Source organism: Struthio camelus, chromosome 11 (assembly GCF_040807025.1).
Source record: "Struthio camelus isolate bStrCam1 chromosome 11, bStrCam1.hap1, whole genome shotgun sequence".
NCBI classification, from domain to species: domain Eukaryota; kingdom Metazoa; phylum Chordata; class Aves; order Struthioniformes; family Struthionidae; genus Struthio; species Struthio camelus.
Window position 1 is genome coordinate 3,133,188 of NC_090952.1, and position 18,751 is coordinate 3,151,938.

General features: G+C 44.9%; 1 protein-coding gene across 9 annotated transcripts in view; it reads left to right on the forward strand.

Annotated features, from left to right (window-relative positions):
- Positions 1-14,612, forward strand: part of LOC104137806 (ras-related GTP-binding protein A) — a 16,891-nt gene extending 2,279 nt beyond the window's left edge. For 5 of the 9 annotated variants that reach the window (XM_068957756.1, XM_068957751.1, XM_068957748.1 and 2 more), the window contains exons 3-10: positions 985-1,084; positions 1,929-1,995; positions 3,019-3,241; positions 5,474-5,569; positions 7,199-7,321; positions 9,546-9,637; positions 10,640-10,755; positions 12,042-14,612. In XM_068957756.1, the coding sequence (XP_068813857.1) occupies positions 985-1,084; positions 1,929-1,995; positions 3,019-3,241; positions 5,474-5,569; positions 7,199-7,321; positions 9,546-9,637; positions 10,640-10,755; positions 12,042-12,139 (915 nt within the window). In that variant the 3' untranslated portion in view covers positions 12,140-14,612. The remainder of the gene's footprint in view (positions 1-984; positions 1,085-1,928; positions 1,996-3,018; positions 3,242-5,473; positions 5,570-7,198; positions 7,322-9,545; positions 9,638-10,639; positions 10,756-12,041) is intronic. The other 4 variants (XM_068957755.1, XM_068957753.1, XM_068957752.1 and 1 more) reach the window with 2 other exon arrangements.
- The last annotated feature ends 4,139 nt before the right edge of the window (positions 14,613-18,751 follow it).

An 18,751-nucleotide genomic window follows, 5' to 3' on the forward strand; every position in this document is an offset into this window, starting at 1 on the left:
TAGAGTCTTTCCATGTGTGATTGTCTCCCCTCTCCCCCGCTTCCCTGGTTTTCTGCTACTTGTTTAACTGAAGATGTTGTCTTTGGCGTGATGATCTGCAAACAGGACTCTGGAATCAAATTTGAGTCTCCTATATAATGAAAAGGCTGGTATGCTTGAACTGGGTTGCTGCATCTGCTTTTAATTTCTTTCTGGTCTTCTGACACCCTTAAAACTCAAAGGGGGACTTGTATTTCACTTCTGCCAGGGAAGAGAAACCAAGCTGTGTTGTGAGAAGGAAAAGAACAAGATTAGAAGAGAAGTAGTGGGGGGAGAATACCAGGGCAGAAGGTGCTGAGTGGGCAAGTGATTGTTTTCAGTCTAGGCTTAAAGGCCTGAGATAAAACTGTTCTTTGTTTTGCTTAAGTCCTTTGCTCTTGCCAGAAGCACCAAACCTTCACCTTTGGTGCCAGCGCCTTTGGAAAGCGGGCAAGGCTGCATGGGGTCGGGGTGGGGGGGGAGGGAGAGACTGGCAGCAGCCTCAGGAGCAAGCATGGCTGGGAACGCAGCAGAGAGCCCTCTGCCAGTGTGCATTGGGGGTCAAAGGAGCTACGGATGATAGTGGCTGTGGGCTGGCTACATTTTCTTTTGGGTATTATGCTGTCAGTCAAAGGAACAGGAGTATAGTGTCTAGAAGGGGAGAGATTCCTGAGAGAGGAGAGGAGGAAGGGGGAGGCCAGGGAAGGAGGGGGGGGTGTAATTTCAGGAACGCAAGCAAGATAAATAGATTTTCAGCCTTTTAACTGTGATTCAGTGTCCATGCTTAGCAAGGAGCTAAGAACGTCTGTCTTCTGGTTTTCCAGGTGTAGTACTCTTTGCCACTGTCTACCGATGCATTTAACACCTGTCTTTCAGTTGCTTCAACAGCAATATATTAACCCAAGGGGAGGCCTGGAGGCCTTGCTGCTCTATGATAGCTAATTCTTTCTTCCTCTTTCTTTCCAGGTGCTGCTGATGGGTAAAAGTGGGTCTGGGAAGACCAGCATGAGGTCCATTATCTTTGCAAACTACATTGCCAGGGACACACGGCGCCTGGGTGCCACAAGTAAGATTTCTCTCACTTACATCGGAAAGTCTCAGGGCTCAAACTCTGGTCGTTAGAGGGGTGAGGCTTTTTAAGATCAGGAAGCAGCCTTTGCTGCTGCTACACTTGTTATTGGAGGAGTGATCAGAGCTTTCTCATGGTCTTTTTCGTTGGAGAAGCCATCCTGTTGTTAGCCTCCTGATCACTAACACAGTTCGGGGGCACAGTGGTCTTACTATAAACACCTGTGGCTTTGGCACAGGTGATGCGCTAGTCTTAATTAGTGCCTTTTGCCTTTTATGTTTCTCCCGAAAGCCACTGGTCTGAAAAAACAGTAAATGATTTTTCTGAAACAGTGGTTTGAATCTGTGAGGATCTAACACTGCTCGCTGGGAAACAGCTGTGAGGACGTAATGTCACGGATTGATCTACACTTGGTGATATTTCCTCTTTGCCATAGATCAGCCCTTTTCAAAAAGTTTACATCTGATTACTGATATATTTATTTTTAAGGCTTGCTTAAAGCCTTGCGGAATGTGCTGGTGCTAGTATCGTTCTTAAAATATCACAGAGTTTGGAGAACGTGTTGTTAAAGGGGGCACACCTACTGTATTTCTCAGGAGAACAATATCCCAGTTAGGCAGTGGGAAGGCTTGAATTACTCTGGCAACTGTATTTATCCGTAGCGTGTTCAGCTTCAGATTTACATACAGCAATGTTGTTTAGATGGAATTTCATAAATTGTAGGCTGTGTTGTGAAGAATGACGTTTCTGGCTGCCTGAGGAGGCAGCAGTCTGATCTGAAGCTGATCTGGGTGTGTCTGGTGGGTGGCACAGTTAGTAAACTCCTGTTGTCTCTTTGCAGTTGATGTGGAGCACTCCCATGTTAGATTCCTAGGAAACCTGGTGTTAAACCTGTGGGACTGTGGAGGGTAGGTACTGTTTATTCTTTTGCTTTTAAAACCTTTGGGGGCTAGCTCTGGTGACTAAGATGGAGATATGATAGTACGGGGGTCCTTCTGCCTTTGCAGGGCTAGTATGCTTTTTGTGCGTTAAAAGAATAGTACAAGCTTTATGCGTTACCCTGTAAAAACTGGTGAGACAGCTCTGGGAAGAGTGGCTACCACATCTTAGACTTGTACGTGGAGGCGGGTGGAAGAGGTTGGCCTGATTACTGCTGTCTTTTGAGTTATACACTGCTCCTTTGATGTGGAAAGACAGGCCCGCCCTTTCCTTGCTGACTGTTGGCAAAACGTCTGAGCCTGTCACCTGGACTTTCTCTGGGAGTGTTTGGTGGTGATGTGCATTGCAGAACTCTCTAGCCCCAGCTTGATTCAAATGGGGTGTGCGCTGAGAAGTGATGCTGAAGATGGGCGATCCTGTGGTTCCTAGCAAGCAGCTTTTCAAGGAACACGCTCTCCCATTGGCCGAGCCTCAGCAGAGCTGTCAGACTTGCTTGCTAATCTGCCTTGGATCTAAAGTCCACATGCTTTACCTGAGCCATGTTCAGCAAAAGTCAGTTAAAGCAGATGTTGGTGCTGTAATAGCAAGACACCATGATGATTTTTGGACATATTTTATCTACTGCCGCTGTGGTTTTTTAATACGTAATTCCCTAAAAGCCAGCATGAGTCCAGAAACTACGTAGCTCCCTTTGCATAGGATGCTGCCCAAGCTAGCCTGGAGCAGCCTGCTCTGGTGTGTGAAAGTTTCCTGTGAGAAATGGAGAGGCACAGAATACCCCTTCCCTTCAGGACCATGTGACTTTTTTGCTCTGTTTGCGATGCCTAGGGAGCCTATGTCATGGGGAATTTAGCCATCTGTAGAGCTCTCTTCTAGTCTGTTGTGATGGGGTCTTTAGCTCAGAATGTAAACCTTCTCTTCGCCTTTCTAACATGAGGCGTTTTACGCAGAATGTGTATGTGCTCTTAATGTGCTCCTCTGCCCCTTCTCAGGCAGGATACCTTCATGGAGAACTACTTCACCAGTCAGCGAGACAACATATTCCGCAATGTAGAAGTCCTCATCTATGTCTTCGATGTAGAGAGCCGTGAACTGGAAAAGGACATGCACTACTACCAGTCCTGCTTGGAGGCAATTCTTCAGAACTCTCCTGATGCAAAGATCTTCTGTCTAGTGCACAAGATGGACTTGGTGCAGGAGGATCAGCGGGATTTGGTGAGAAGCTGATAGTTGCCATAGAAATTCTTTCAAAGAAATAGAGCATCTTATGACTGTGCTGAAGCATTGCTATTTCATCCTTCAGCTACAGCCCCATCAGCACCCTTCCTAGAAGGGTTTCTCAGATGTTAAGAAATCCTCAAAGCCTGATTTTTTTTTTTTCTGCCTTTTGTGAACTGTATGTCACTGTACATCTCTTGCACGTAATCCGGTGGAGAACAGGACTAATGATTTTCAGTAACTACTCTTAAGCTTTATGTTTTGTAGCATCGGTTCTAATGTTTTTGCCAGACCGTGGCTGCAGAGGTAGGGTAAGAAGGTAGAACTGCAAGACATACAGCAAACTCTAAAATTTGCATCTTGCCATTTGGGCGTCTTCAAGGACTTTGGAAGTGAGAATTCATTTCTTTTTAGTTGGTGCTTTCAGTCTAGCATGGGTCCTGTTCTACAGTGTAACCGAGAAAGAAGAATGAGTGAAACTTTCCCAGTTTACTAGAAAGTGACTTGTATCACTTGATTCTTCTGGTTTCTGTCACAAGGCATTCTGTTTAGCTTACTCATCCAGAGATCGCCTCTTAATTTAACACTTATCTGCCCCAGGGGCTCAATGCAAATCCTGCAAAGTGGCTGGGGAATCAACCTTTCAGCAACATTTGGTGTTTTATGCTCTTTTCCGAGCCTTTGAAAGGTCGGAGGGAGACTGGTGGATGTTGAATTTCTGCTAACCTCATTTTTCAGCTTTGACTGAAGAGCAACCAACTCCTGGTGCCAAAGCAGAGACTAATTTTAGGGGTTAGACACTGCAGGTTAGACACCTTTGTTAGTACATCCCTGGCTGATTTGCTCCAAGTCAGGAAGTGGCCAGTCTGAAGGCCCCTTTAGGCTACTGGCTTTTGACTGAAGTAAGAATTCTAATATTAAAGTCTTCTTTCAGTTCCTGTTGAGTATGGGTCTGGGCAGCTGCAGAGGAGCAAAAAAAGGGTGATCCCATGGTTGAGATCACAACCTGACCTCCTTGTGTAGACAGGCTTATTCTGTGTAGCAGTTTGGCTGTAGATGGCTCATGTGCTCCAAGTATGGTGATCCTGGTTTGTTTTGGTTCTGCCCTCCAGCTCAGTGGAAATATAGATCAAAGAGCTTCCTGGCAGGCTAGATTGGAGGACCTCTTCCTTTTTTCCATGTACCTTCCCTCCAAACTGAAAAGGGGGTCTGAAATCTCCTTGAATGCTCCAAACTAAGTAAAACCTGGCACTGTCTAGCTTTAATATTTTGAGGATTAGTAAACAAATGATGGTTTTGTGCAGTTTCTAGTGAGGCTGTGAAATGAGAGGCAGACAGAAGAGGTGCCTTGCTCTGAATATACTTTCAGCACATATCACTGCAGACCTGTCAAGATCTGCCTTATGGTGTCTGCTACTCAAAACAACCAGCAAATACTCTTGAACTGGGCCCAACAACTAGCCCTGTAAATCCCACCGAAGGCTTTGGCATCTTAGGGCCCAGATGGTAAGTGCTGGCCTATGCAGCGTTTCAGAGGTAACGGAGTTTGTTCTGTCATGCTCCTAACAACACTAAGCTGCGAAAGCAGTGATCGCATCTTCCCCAGCAGAGGGCATGTGGCTGGCTGTCTTGCTGCTCTTTTACCAGTTCTGTAGGAGCCCATGCTGTCTTCACTTTTTTTTATTTAAGACTGTGACTTCCAAGGGCAGAGTTTGAAGTAAGAAGGCTGTATCAAAGTATGTCTCACAGCACCTTTGTCATTGCGGTTCATATTGATGAACTTCTCTGGCGCTTTTCTCCTGTCTTATTATCTCTGACAGTTTTTTGCCTGTGACCAGGGACTTCAGAGTTTCCTACGCTGTGATTGTATATTGCATTTAAATACATGTCATGGCTCAGGTCCTCTGTGAAACTCCTCCTTCCTGTCTCCATTCCCACTGCATAACACCCATTGTTATTTCAGGTCTGAGTTCCTGTCAGCTCTATTGCAAGACAGCCATGGTTTGCTTGTCCCCGCTACTTCTCTGGGGGTGGATTTCTGACAATCTGTCCTAGCTGGCAGTCTCTGCTGCTGCCTGTTCTCCAGTGCTCTGCGCGCCTGAGCGGGGTGTCTGTGTTGTGTGTGTGGTTTGTTTTTTGAAATGCATGGTTACTGCTATAGACACAATACAGTAATGCACCAATGGCATAAATATTTATATTTGGCTGCTAATTTTTTTTCTTTACCAGATTTTTAAAGAGCGGGAGGAGGACTTAAGGCGCCTTTCTCGCCCCTTGGAATGCGCTTGTTTTAGAACGTCCATCTGGGATGAAACACTTTACAAGGTCTGTACAGCATCCTTCCTGTATCTGGCTCCCTGGCCCCTCAAAAGTAAGAGCATGAGGAAGGTGTGCGGTTAGTTGCTACAGGTTTATTGGTGACTGACCCTTTCTAGCTCTGCAATGAAACTACAGGCTCCCTGTTGTGAGAATGGCACGTGAGAATCCCGATTTCATTAAAAGAAAAAATCCCTCAACATGTTAGTGTCACGGCTAGTGGTGTCGCTGGTTAGCACTCTGTAGACACCCTGCCTAGCCACTTTGGAAAGAGCTTCTGCATCTCTTAGTCATGTTTAGCCAGCATAGAATTGCTTCCTCTTCTGTCTCTACAACCTTGTTAAAGCACTTAAGCATTTAACGTCCTGGGGATTTGCTTGCTGGCCGGAATTTTTCTTACCATCTGTCAGTCTTGCCTGCTATGTCAGAGGTCTTTCTGGTGCAGGAGTGATGAGTGCTACCTGGGCTACACTGAGGAAAAATGATTATCAAATTGCCAACTAATGCTAATAAGCAGTATTAGTAGCGTAATGGTTAAGTTGCTGTCTGAAGGTGATGACCAGCTGGCTCTTTCTGCTGACTTCAGTGGGACTTCAGATGACAGTGTTCACCATCTCACCCTCTTGGAAAATCCAGGCAAAAGCGTAGCCAGTTCCCCTGCCTTCAGTATGTGATGAGTTTGAATAAAGCTCCTGTACAGGTACCTGAGATCTTTGCCAGGCGTTGCTCTTTCGAAAGTGTGTACCCTGCTCCCTGTAGGTGACTAGAGACCTTTAAAAGCAGTGGCATACCGTGTCATCTTACAGGCATCCCTAAAGTTGCTCAGTTATAGTGGTTACTCTGTTTGGGCTTCTTATACAGAGGCAGACTTGTACTGTTCTAGACACAGCCCTGCCAGAGCTCTTCAGAGCTCGTGCCTTTGGCTTAGGCCTAACTTGCGTTTTGCAGGCAGGATGGTAGGAATTTTTGGTAAAAGTCAAATACTTGATAAATATGGAACATAGATACCCACCGTGACTCCTGTGGTGAAGTGTGTAGTAGAGCTTTGATGCAGAGCTGAATCAGTAGGTAGGCAGTGAGATGAAGCCACTGCAGGTAGAGAACCTGAGTCTGACAATGCCTAGGACAAGGACAAATGCCTACTATAGCATATTTGGTTCCTCCTGGTCTGGTAGTTCCTGACTCAGTGCAATAGGTCAGAGCTTTCTAGTTGGATCTGTTACAAGCTGTCAGGTGTCCATCTGCTCAATGACCTCGCTCAAGATTAAGAAACTTTGAAAACTTCAACAGGTTTACCTGGGAGCAGTAGATAGAAATATTGCCAGCTCAAAATGAGAATGGATTGAAGTCTGTTTTATAATAGTCTAGTTCCTGAGTGGCAGATGTAGAGATAAAAATTGACCTAGTTAAGAGTTTGTGCTGAAAAACTGATCTGGGGTACCAGTGAATCTCTCTACCATAGTAGAGAGATCCAGATGCTGAGGTAACAGAAGCTTCTCAGCTTTGCTTATGCTAAAAAAAAAAAAAAAAAAAACACCCAGCAACTGCAAATAGGCAGTTCTTGAGCACTTAGTATAGCAAGAAGGTGAAGCAAAAGTGCTAATACAGCCTTTATGTTGTGTCTTTCTTAATTGACAGGCTTGGTCCAGTATAGTCTATCAGCTGATCCCCAATGTCCAGCAGCTGGAAATGAACTTGAGGAACTTTGCTCAGATCATCGAGGCAGATGAAGTGCTTCTGTTTGAGCGAGCCACTTTCCTGGTGAATACAGCTGTTCTGCCCTTCGTGTTCCTCTGCCCAGCCTAGGATGGAGTTCCTGGATGGAAAGTGCTGTTATGGCAGTAGCCCAAAGAGAGGTGCCAGCACCACATGGCAGAACATTTTGATCCAGGCCTTGTGATACTGAAAGTAGTTGACGTGACTCCACAGTGATGTGACTTTCCCAAAATTTCCACTTGTAGCATTTGAGCTGAGGGCTTGATTCATATTTCCCTCTTCAAGCTGTAAGATGGTTTCATATCCCCATTCTCGCGTTGGCTATTGGACTTTTCTGAGAATTCCTTTCTGCACATGGCAAGAACTTTTTTTTTTAGCCTGAAAAATCTTTTCAGTTCCTCCTGGACTGGCATTTTTACCTAGTCTTGATTCCCTTTTTTGGTAAACGTCTGACAGTCTACAAACCTGGAGTATGGGTAGAGGATTGCAAGCTACTGGAATGCTATGCCTTCCAAAGTTACTAGCTGTGTGTGGTAATAGTCCTTTGTGTCTGCAAAGTGAAATGTGTTAATACCACTGTTGTGGCTTTTCTGTCCATACTCTTTGTTTCTAGATTGGTCTCTTCAGACTTTGTACCCAAAACTCTTCCTGAAAGGAAGAGGTTTTGAAATTTTTTGAACTCTCCTAACAAACAAATACCTGACTTTGAAGTGGAGAGTATGTGAGGAGGGAGCCGTTACTTTTCTCACTTCTTAAGATATCAGAAGTACACACCTGCCATTTCTGGCAAGTCCTACTTTTTTGACCTTTTGTACATGATGTCAGCCACCAAGGCGGGACTATTAAACAGTATTTTCTTTATACTTGTATTTATCACTGGAAAAGCCTAATCTTTGCTACAGAAAATCTGCACTTATTTTCCCCTTAGTGGTGACTTTAAAAAGACTTTCCTCCTTCTCATGTGTGTTTTTTTTTTTATATATTTAAACTTCCCCCAGGACTCCTTTCTCCTGAAGTGAAATGCCTTATTCTGCAACTATATTCAAATCACAGTAACAGAAAAAGCTATCTGAGAAGTTAAGGAATGAACTTGCATACAGTGAAGGCTTTGGTATGAATGTAATCCTTGAATCTGGCTCAGCTTGTACTTTTCTGAATAATTGGGCAGGTTTAAAACTAGGAAATAGATAACGAATTTCTTAAGGTGCGTGAGAGATTCTTAGTTACTGCAAGCCTGTTAAATGTGATTCCATAGGTAGAAAAGTAAGAGTTTAACATTCTTGTGCAAGGGTGCATGACGCTTTTGGTAACTGATGGTTTCATGGTTATGCATACTCTTTGGGTTTTCTGTGGGACCAAAGATGATGCAATTATCTGATTGTGTGCAATTCCTCTTGTACAGTAGGTACAGCTCTTGGCCCATTGGCAAATTTTGGCTGAAGTGTGAAGGTCTGTAGGGTACCAGCTTTGTGAAAATGGTCAGGGAGAGTGGAGAGATAGGTATGGATCACTTTTTGCAAGCATTCCTAATAATAATTTTTGATCCTTTGAGTTTTTGCAATAGGGCACTCAGGCCTGCATGTTGCTGCGAGATCAGTCTGTCATATTTAAAAAAAAAAAAAAAAAAAAAGGGGGAACTGATCTGTATGCAGACAACTTAGCACAATCTTGGTCTGACTCAGTGAACTGATGAAAAGAACTCCCTGGGAAACCAGGCTTCATCAGCTCTGCTTCTCTTAGTCAGAGAGATGAACAGCTTGCTCTGGCTTTCCCAGAGTGCTGCTTGTGCATCCTACAGGTTCCATAATGGCAAATTTATCAGGTTTCAGTCCTTGGGAATCTGCAGCATGGTGGACTTAGCAAGAAAAATCTATTCCAGCAGTTGTCAAGTATCTGTTTCCCCCACCTGAGGTGATACTCTTTAATTATCCCCCTCTATTGTGCTTTTCTTGTTCTTTGAATCAAGACTTAAATTGCTGGTAAGTTGGAGGATCAGACGTTGAAGGAAGCGGAGCGCCTCTTATATATCTCATATGCTTACATCTGTTTGTGCTTGTGAAAGGCTTTGCAGTGATTCTATTACTGAATCTTGTTTTACTGTGAAACGACCACAAGTATTGTTAAAGATAGTTTCCAAGATTCAGTCAGCAAAAGGCAAAGGGAATTCCTGTGCTGGTCACCCCCTGTTTCCCACAATTGCTATCAAGCCTGAGAAACTGATGCTGAAATAAATTACTAACACTGCAGTCTCTCTCGTTCTACCTTCCAGGTCATTTCTCACTATCAGTGCAAAGAACAGCGGGATATCCACAGATTTGAGAAAATCAGCAACATTATTAAACAATTCAAATTGAGTTGCAGGTGAGCCGGTTTAGTCACTAGTTGGGAAAGATACCTGAGCAGATACCAAGAGTATTCTGCTTTCGTTTGGTAAGCTTTCTTGCTTCAGGATGAATGAGGGTCCTATGACTTCTCAGCAAGCTAAGGAGATGCCTTAGTTAAATTGCTGTCTAGAAAGCACCGTGTTTAAACATGAGTATCATGTATCTTTCGTAACTTCCTTCTCTGCTGATCGTTGAAAGAGGTTTGTTTTGAAACAACCATTTCCCTCTAGGCCTTGTTCTCCTGGGCAGGGTAGGGAAGTCCCAGGACCAAACTGATAACTTAGTGACAGTTAAGAGCTCCCTAAATTCAGATCAAGAGCTTTGCTTCCGACCCTGTTGGTCTGGGAGAAAGGCGCTTGCAAATATTCTGTACCGCTATTTTCAGAGGAAAATAGAAAATTTACTTCAGAGTAACTTGTCCTTTGAACAGCCTTCAGGTTCGATAGTACCTGAAAGTGTTTAGACCCAGAGTAGGATGGAGGAGAAGTGGCTGCATGGTGTATAAAGCTGCCTCCAGACTTTTCAACTTTATGCTTTCTTCTGCTGGTTAACCACAGAGCGTAAAACTGTCTTTCTAAATGACTGTGTTGGGCTATTACATCTCCTGCTGGACAAGTGATGTTGACTGCTTGGGCATAGCAAACTTGGACGGGAAATGGGGTTATATGCCTTGAATAACAAGCCTTAGTCATTCAGTACTCAGATCATTTTATATTGTTCTCATTGGATCAATTAAGCCTAAAGCTGAAGAGTTTGTCCTATTTAAAAAAAAAAAAAAAAAAAAAAAAAAAAGAATTGCAGCCTCAGCTGGTGGTTGTCTCCACCTGGCAAGCAATACCTCTTCATTATCAGCACCTCAAATGAATAATGAAATGTTGGGCTGTGGTGGGGGGAAGCTGTTTGGGCAAGGTTATGGTAAAAGTTCATTCATGCGGGGTGTTTTTTTTTTTTTTCCCCCCCCTCTCTCCCTCACCCTTAGTAAGCTGGCTGCTTCTTTCCAGAGCATGGAAGTCAGGAACTCTAACTTTGCTGCTTTCATTGACATCTTTACATCGAATACTTATGTGATGGTGGTTATGTCAGACCCTTCAATACGTAAGTTGAAGCAAATATAAGCTTTTGGCCTGTTTTTGTTCATAGGAATGAAACGCTGGATAAGTCTAGTTTATAAAGTGTGTTTCTGTTAAAAATGAACGCCAGACACAAGCAATAAAAATTATTGCAATTCAAAGAAAAAAGTGGATCTACTGTCCTGCCAATTTGGCCTGTCTGAGCTGAGGGTGGGGGAAGATGTTAAAAATAGACTTACCTTGCCAAAGGAAGAAGAGCTGTGTCACCTTTGACAATTGAGCTATTTGATGCTGCTGTCCAGTGGAGGGTGGTAGCAGCGGTGGGGAACCACTGAAACAGATGTGACCTGATTTCATAGGTCTAGTCTGGTAACCTATTTTGGACTGTTCTGATCTGGCAGCCACAGCGGTTTCTGGAAGGGAAGCACAGATGGATTATATTTGAGGTTTTGCTTTTGCTGCCTGAACTGTCTTGGTGGGCAAGGATCCCGATTCTAGTAGCATCGATTTCTCTAAAGAATAAATCACAACCACTAGTACCAACCTCCACATGAACGGTTTGAATATTTAACTGTCTACACAACTGTAATTGAAGCTGCTTCTGTTAGGAATTGAGACTCTTAAGAATCACTGTCCAAGACAGCCTTGTGGCATGCAGTGTTAATGCTTCCTGTCCTTCTCTTGGACTGACTACTGAATTAGGGAAAACTTGTATAAACCCCATCACCTGGACTGAATTATCAGCTGTGGTATCACTGTGCTCAAGGAGCAGTGGAGAAGATGCTGAAGTGACTTCTGTAACGATCCCCATGAACAAACTGCACTGCTGGAGTTCACTCTGTCTCTCCCCCAGTGTTACACTGGGCTCAGCAAACAAAACCCAGACCTTCTAGTGTTTAAATATTACACAGCTAGGGAACAGCAGGGTTTGATACAAGAGAGCTTGCTGATATGGGCATGGGTACTCTTAGAAGCATCGTGCCCCTTAGGGAAGAGAGCTTGCTCCCTGCTTTTTCCAAATTTAAGTGAAACTTAGTGCTAGTTGGTGAAAGTGAAAGCCGTAAAAGCTGTAAAATGGTTCTATCTCTCTGCTGAACAGAAGGCTTTATGTCTTGTTTCATCCTACAGTCATCCTACAGCGCTTAAAGTGGAAACATGAACCCAAGCCACTCAGGGCTTTTTGCCTCAGTCCTGGTGATAAGAACCAAAATAACCTATGTTCTTAGGCAGCGCTTAACTTCTGAGGACCTACTCACCTCCCTCTTAACTTTTCTTTTGTCCTCCCTCTCCCCTTACCCTTATCCATCCTAGCATCTGCAGCTACACTGATCAACATCCGCAATGCCAGAAAACACTTTGAGAAGCTGGAAAGAGTGGATGGACCAAAGCACAGTCTGCTCATGCGCTGAACATTGGCCAAGGCACATGGTCTTTGGGGGGAGAAAAAAATGAATTGGAACTACATTTTCTTTTTTAGGAGAATCTAACAATGTGGATGTCTTTGTGGGCTTTGAAATGAGTGTGCTGCTTACCACCGCAATCTTTATTTTTTCTCCTTTTAACGTTGGACACTAGTCGCTCAGATAATGTCTGGATACACTGCGGACCTTCAGAAGAGACTTCCTGGCATATATGGGATTGGGAAGAAGCAAGGACAGGTGATGTGCACATGGTCTCATACTTCCGGTTGTCACAGTAGCACATGGCAGAGCCTTTTTGAGTGTTCTGCTCCCAGGTGATCATACAAATCACAGGGATGGAATATTTACTATTTTATCGGTAGGTTGCTAGAACACATTTATAAATTTCTCCTTATCTTCAGTCATGAAAATAAATTTTTGCTACCAGGGATTTTGGATCCTAGAGCTTTGGAAAGTGGGCTTTCTTTCTCCTAAAATCTAGGGCAGCTTTGGCAAGCAGATGTAAAATGGCTACATTTCTCCTTACATACTACTTGGTGGGGGGGTTGACTGAAAGCCATTGCAGACTTTCATTTGAGAGCTCTTCATGTTGAGGCAAAATTCACTCAGTGGGTCAATCAGTCAGGATAACATTGGTCTCGTTACATCACTTTGTCAAAGTGATGAAAAGGTCAGAGTGAATAGAAGGAGCCAATGGCCCTTATTTCCCAGGCAGTGAGAGACAGTCTTGGCATGCCAGGTCTTCATCCTGGTGAGCCAGGAGATGCTGACGTGGGCAAGTAGGAGTACTAGAATGTGATTGTTATGGGTTGTGTGTGCATGAGCTATATTAGCTATGTTTGCGAAGAGCCAGTTGGACAGTGTCTGACAGCAATATGACTTGACATTACCGTCTATTTTTAGTGAAATTTTTGTGTGCATTTCTATTAAACATAGGAGCAACAAAAGCACTGTGAGTTAGGGGAATCTCTCTGACTTGGTGGATGGGAGTTGATGCTTGTCAAAGCATCTTTTTCCTTTTTTTTTTTCTTGCTGCATCAAATTACTATATACATATAAAAAAAAAAAAAGTGTGGTGAATCTGAACCTGAGCCTGGCTCTCCACTTTGTATTCTCTGAATCATGCCTTTCTCCTGTATCCGTGCCTACACACATACTGGGGGAAAAAAATCTGAAAGGGTGAGTCTTATGCGAAAACCGAAAGCTAAAGTGCACATCTTGGCTGGAGAGCTGAAGATGGGTTATCCACAAACTCTTTCATTAATTCTGAATCGTTACAATATTAAACACCCATGTCTTGCACCGCCTACTCAGCAGATGTATTTGTAATATGTAAGGCGAGGTATATTTTCAATGAGAATCATCAAGTCGGCATCCCTGTGGGAGTGGAACTCTGCTACCAAGATTCTTATTAAAAATTCAAATGTCTGAGTTGCTGGAGAACTTGTGAATGGACTAGAGATGCCGAAGTCTTCAGTGCTGGTAGGTGTGGAAAACGGTATCTGTTCTGGAATGGGAAGAGCCAATCTCGCCCATCCACGGCACGATCGGTTTTGTCTGATGTCTGGCTGGAGCAAGTCAAAATGCAACCACTGTTTCCTCTTGCAGATGCTCCCCTGCTGCTTTGACGAGGTCAGTCCCTGCTTTCACTCCAGTCAATAGAAGCATTATGGTTTTTTGCACCCAAACCCTGCCCTCTGTGCTGCTCAGCAAAGCAGGAGGATGAATAGCTTTTGCGCAGATGCATACGTTGTCGGGAGTCTCTGGAACTTCAACTTCAGAAGCCTCCAAGCAACTCCCGGGAAGGACTCCGCTCGCCGAAGGCGGGCAGGCCGCTGTCAAGATTGCAGGAAAGGGGAAGACTGCTTAGGGCTGCAGTTCCAGTGCAGGCTGAAACACCTTCTGTTGAGAGCGCTCCTTCATAGGTAGAGAGCTGCTGGTGAAAACGAGATGGAGGAAGGGGGAGTGGGAAAGTCACTGCTGTTATTTCCATGGTTACAAAAACTAGTGGGGTTTATCTCTTGCTCTCCACAGAGAGCAGTCTGCGAGTTGCCATTCAGATTCCGTAGAGGATGAATTTTTTAGCATATGAAGTGAAAATAAAAAGAAAAAAAGCAGAGTGGGAGAAGCAAGTAGCAAACTGGTGCCAAGGAAGAGCAGTCTCATAGCTGGTAGATGGGAGTGAAACCCAGTTTGCAGGGATGCTGGCTTGCTGAAGCCTTCCCAAGGCCAGTGGTACAATGATGGTAGCTGAGGTACTGCTATTTTATCTTACTGCAAATCTGTTTTCCTAAAGCGTGTATATTTTGAGGGTTCTGGAAAATAACCTTTTGCTCTCTGGCAGAGATGCAACTTGTGCTGCTTTGTGTACACATCCTCTAACACCGCTGTCAAGCGAGTGTCAACAGTGTTGATGAAAATAAGCTGATGGTTTTATTTCAAGACAACTCACTTAACTCACTTACCTTTTGACAGTATGGTGTTGTATTTTGTTTCTATGTCTCCCCCAAACCAAACTTCGAGGTCTTTTTTTTTTTTTTTCCTCGCTCTTTTTTTTTTTTCCTTCTAAGTCTGGGGTAACTCACTACCAGTAGAGGTCAGTGTGCAGCTGTGCTGTTCAGGATGCTTCCCCGGGACTAGCAGCCAAACTCTCCCAGCCTTTCAGAGCAGCAAGGTTTTGTGGATCGAGATCCAACACCCTCGTCCTAACCTCCGGAAGACTTGTTCCCAGATTAACTAGGGCAATAGTAAGGCTTTCTGTTTCAGTAGCTCTAGAGACTGTTGCTATTAAAAATAATAATCCCTCCAAAACCTGCTACAGCAGCTGCAGGTACAAACATGCACACAGCCCTACCCCTGTCCCAAAGAGCCAAACGACTAATATCCGAAGAAGACCTGAGAGGTTTAGCCTTTTCTTTAGGGCTTCACGCTACATACTGTAGAAACTTCCTGTCACCCAGAACTAAAGTTTAAGACAAAACTAACCTGCATGTACCCAAAAGACAGTGTCCATCTTTTGGACATCAGTCATGTAGATGCTTTAAATTCTCACTGTCCTGCCCAGCCCTGTTCCTTTCCAAATGATAGCTTTCATCTCTAAGCTCCTGTGTGAGCTGGCCTGGGAGTGAGTTTTACTGAGGATGGGGATGGAGAGATGATGGAGCGGTGGCTGAAAGCTCAGCTGTTCCTTTTTAAATTAATAAGGACAGGTTGGAATTGCCTGTGTATAGCTTAGTTCTGTTCTTCTTTGCTCATTGCTTCTCTAACCGCTTCCTTCCTGCCGCCTGAATTGGACTAAGCAAAGACGAAAAAATGCTTTTGGTATCAAACTGAGAATTATTCTTCTTTGAAGTGTCAGTGATGGAAATGGATCTTTGCTTCCTGTGACTTGAAGGCTTAGCTGCTCTGATGAAGCCATCTATGTTCTTGGACCCATAGTGAGGTCTTCGTGCTGCTTCCGCAGTTCTCCTGGGCAGAAACAGAGCGAGCAGCTGAAGTGCAAGTGCTACTTGCTGAACACTGGCATGTCTAACTGTAGTGGGTTTTTTTTTTCCCTGTTTGGGAGAGTGCTTCTGTTTATAACCCCTTCGTTTTCAGTTCTTATCGCTGCTGATACACTGGAGGCCAAACTACAAAGTGACGCCCTTTGTCATGGAGCGTGGCTCAGAAGGGAATTGCTGCAAGCTGTTGTGTCTCTGTATGGTTGACTTGGGGGCTACCAAGTGGCCGTTATCCTAGTAACGAGCGGTGTTCAGATTGTCGCTTCACTTGCGGAGCTCTCTTGCAGAGGGTACTGTGCGCATAATCTGCCACTCAAGGGCTCCTCAAAAACATTGCATTAACTCTCACAATTGATATATTGAGGTTTAATATTACAGAAGGGGAGCATGTTGAGAGCGTCCTGTGTTTACAGAACACAGCCTCTGCTCTCTGGCCTTGTGTTCCCTGGAGCGCAAGGCCCAAGGCTTTCCCAGCCTCTTCTGACTGCTGTGATACCGAATGCCTTGTCATTTGGGATATGCCTGGGGTAGTGTCCTGTGATTTGGGGGGAGCGGTAGAGAAGAGTGAATTAAGAGTTCGTTTTATCTCTTCTCTGAAAAAGAAGAATGCCTGCCTGGCAAGGTTGAACTCATACGTGTTTGGGAGGCTTCTAGGCAGTGGAGCCTTTAAGTAGTAGTAAAAACTGTGTTTCAGATTGAAGTGGGGGAAAGTCTCTGGGCTAATGGAGCACAGGATTAATATTAGGGAATATGCGTTCACATGCAAATTATTCAGCTTAGGGGAGGAGTTGCATGGGGATGGCAGTACAGTTTGAGTCGTTCCGTCACAAAAACACTTACCCTGAGGAACGGCCCAGCAGTCTCCCTTAGCGGTATGTGTTCCTAGCTGTCTCTGTCAGGGCAGCGTTGAACTTTCTGGGAGGCGTGAAGTGGCCGGGTGGGAGGGATGTGGGTCTGTGGGGCACGCTGCTGCACCAGTATGTCTGCTCCAGTAGCAGGGCCTTCTGCTGCCAGGGTGTTTGCGTCCATCAACCTCCTTCTTCTTTGTGGGAGTCTGGAGCTTGGTACCCTCGTCAAAATACTCTCCCTCCTCTGCCTCTCCCAGCCTGTTCCTGAGAGGGTGTGAAACCCAGGTCTTACACTTCAGCTAGGAGCTGACTCCTATGACACTTCCAACGGGTGATGCAGATTCTGCAGAGTGAGTTTAGATTCCCTAACAAGAGACTTGCTTTGGTTAATGGTAGTTTATGAGCACCTCATAGGTAGCATCTGGACTGTCCCTAAGGGCCTGTAGTTCGGGAGATCGTTGGTCCAAATCATGTACAGCCTCTGTGCCCATCTGAGGAACAGCTTTTTGCCATATGAGGGATCTTAGCCATATGTTAGATGAGGAAGGGATGTTCTAGGTGGTTAAAATGACTGAGTGCCACATCTCAAACTACTGCAGCTCAGTGTAGAATGATGTAGGTGAGAAGGGACCTCCGGAGGTTTCTGGCCCCATATCCTGCTCAAAGCAGGTCCAGCTGGATGAGACTGCTGAGGAATTTGTCTAGCTGAGACTTGAGTATCCAAGGATGGAGTTTTCCCACTTGCCTGGACCCTTGTTTCGATACGCAGTTGCCCTCATAGTTGCACCTTGAGCCATTGCTTTTTGTCCCATTACTGTACATCTCCATAGAGTCTGAGCCAGACTTCTCTATACCTTTCCTGTTAGGCACTTGCCGGCAGCAGTAAGATCTCGCTGCACCTTCTCTGAGCTGAAGAGACCCAGCACCTTCAACCTCTCCTTGTACCTCCTGTGCTCCAGCCTCATCGCCCTCTTGGTAGTCTCTGCCAGGTTTGCCCCAGTATCTCCACATCTATCTGTCTTGTATTGGGGAGCCCCAAACTGGACACAGCGTCCAAATGTGGTCTCAAGTGCTGAAGAGAGGGGAATCGTGACCTCCTTCAGCATTTCCCTGCATTTTTGCTGGTATAGCCTGCGATGTGGTTGACCTCTGCTGTAAGGGTATGCTGCTGACTCCTGTTCAGCTTGTCCTTTTCCGCAAAGTTGAATACAATGTTTGCCTTGTATTTTATACTGAGCTCAGTAAGGCTCCTGTCAGATCCCTTCTGCAGCCTGTTGAGGTCCCTTTGAATAGCAGCCTTGCCCTGAAGCATATCCACTGTCCCTCACAAAGTGGTGTCATCTGTAGACTTGCTGAGTGTGTGCTTTGTCTTGTGGGCCAGGTCAGTAGTTAAGGCATCAAACAGTACTAGCTCCAGTACCGATGCCTGAAGGCTGCCCCCAGTTTTCAACCACCACTAGGCTTTGTAATGCTGATCACAACCCTTTGAATCCAATGGTTCAATTTTCCACGCACCTTATCGTTCACTTATCCTGTACATTTCTCTAGAAGACTGCCCTCATACTGATATGAGGAGTTGCTCAAGTACTCAGCACGCTGAGAACGAAACTTTCTGCACTTGGCTGGGAGGGCTTCAGATGTGCACTTGGAAGGATGCAAGTGGGCACTTAATTGAATCACAGCTTTAAGAAGGAAGTGCTAGTGTGCTGGTTCTAGTGATTCAGGGACTTCGTTCCCTAAGCAGAGAGGTGGGAAGTGACCATCCTGCTACAGAGTGAAAGCAGTTTGCCTGAACTGCTCAAGTACAGTTGGACGTCGAGACGCCCGATGGTGGGAGATCAGACTCATCATAGGAGGGGAAAGGTAGGATGATGTATTGCCAAAATCCCCTGTGGGTTTTACTTTGATATATATAATCAATGGTCATGTCTGTGGTTAGCCTTGAAGGTAGAGGTATAGAACTAGTGCACTCCGTTTAATGACTAAATGGAGGAGATCTAGTCCTACTAAACACACAGTTCCTTGCCTCAGGATAGCGAGTGAACAACAAAACACACCCATTCTTGGGGTGCTTTGACTTTTTTTCCTCTGCTCCCGTGGCAGGTAAGAACAACTTCCACTGTTTTCCTAGTTGGGCAGATATTTCTGGCCTACGTTCTGCTGGATGACAGACTTCAGGGTTGCTTCTGGCCTTCAGTGCCAATCAGCGCATTGTTCATGAGTTCTCAAATACCTCTCCACTGTTCCTTTTT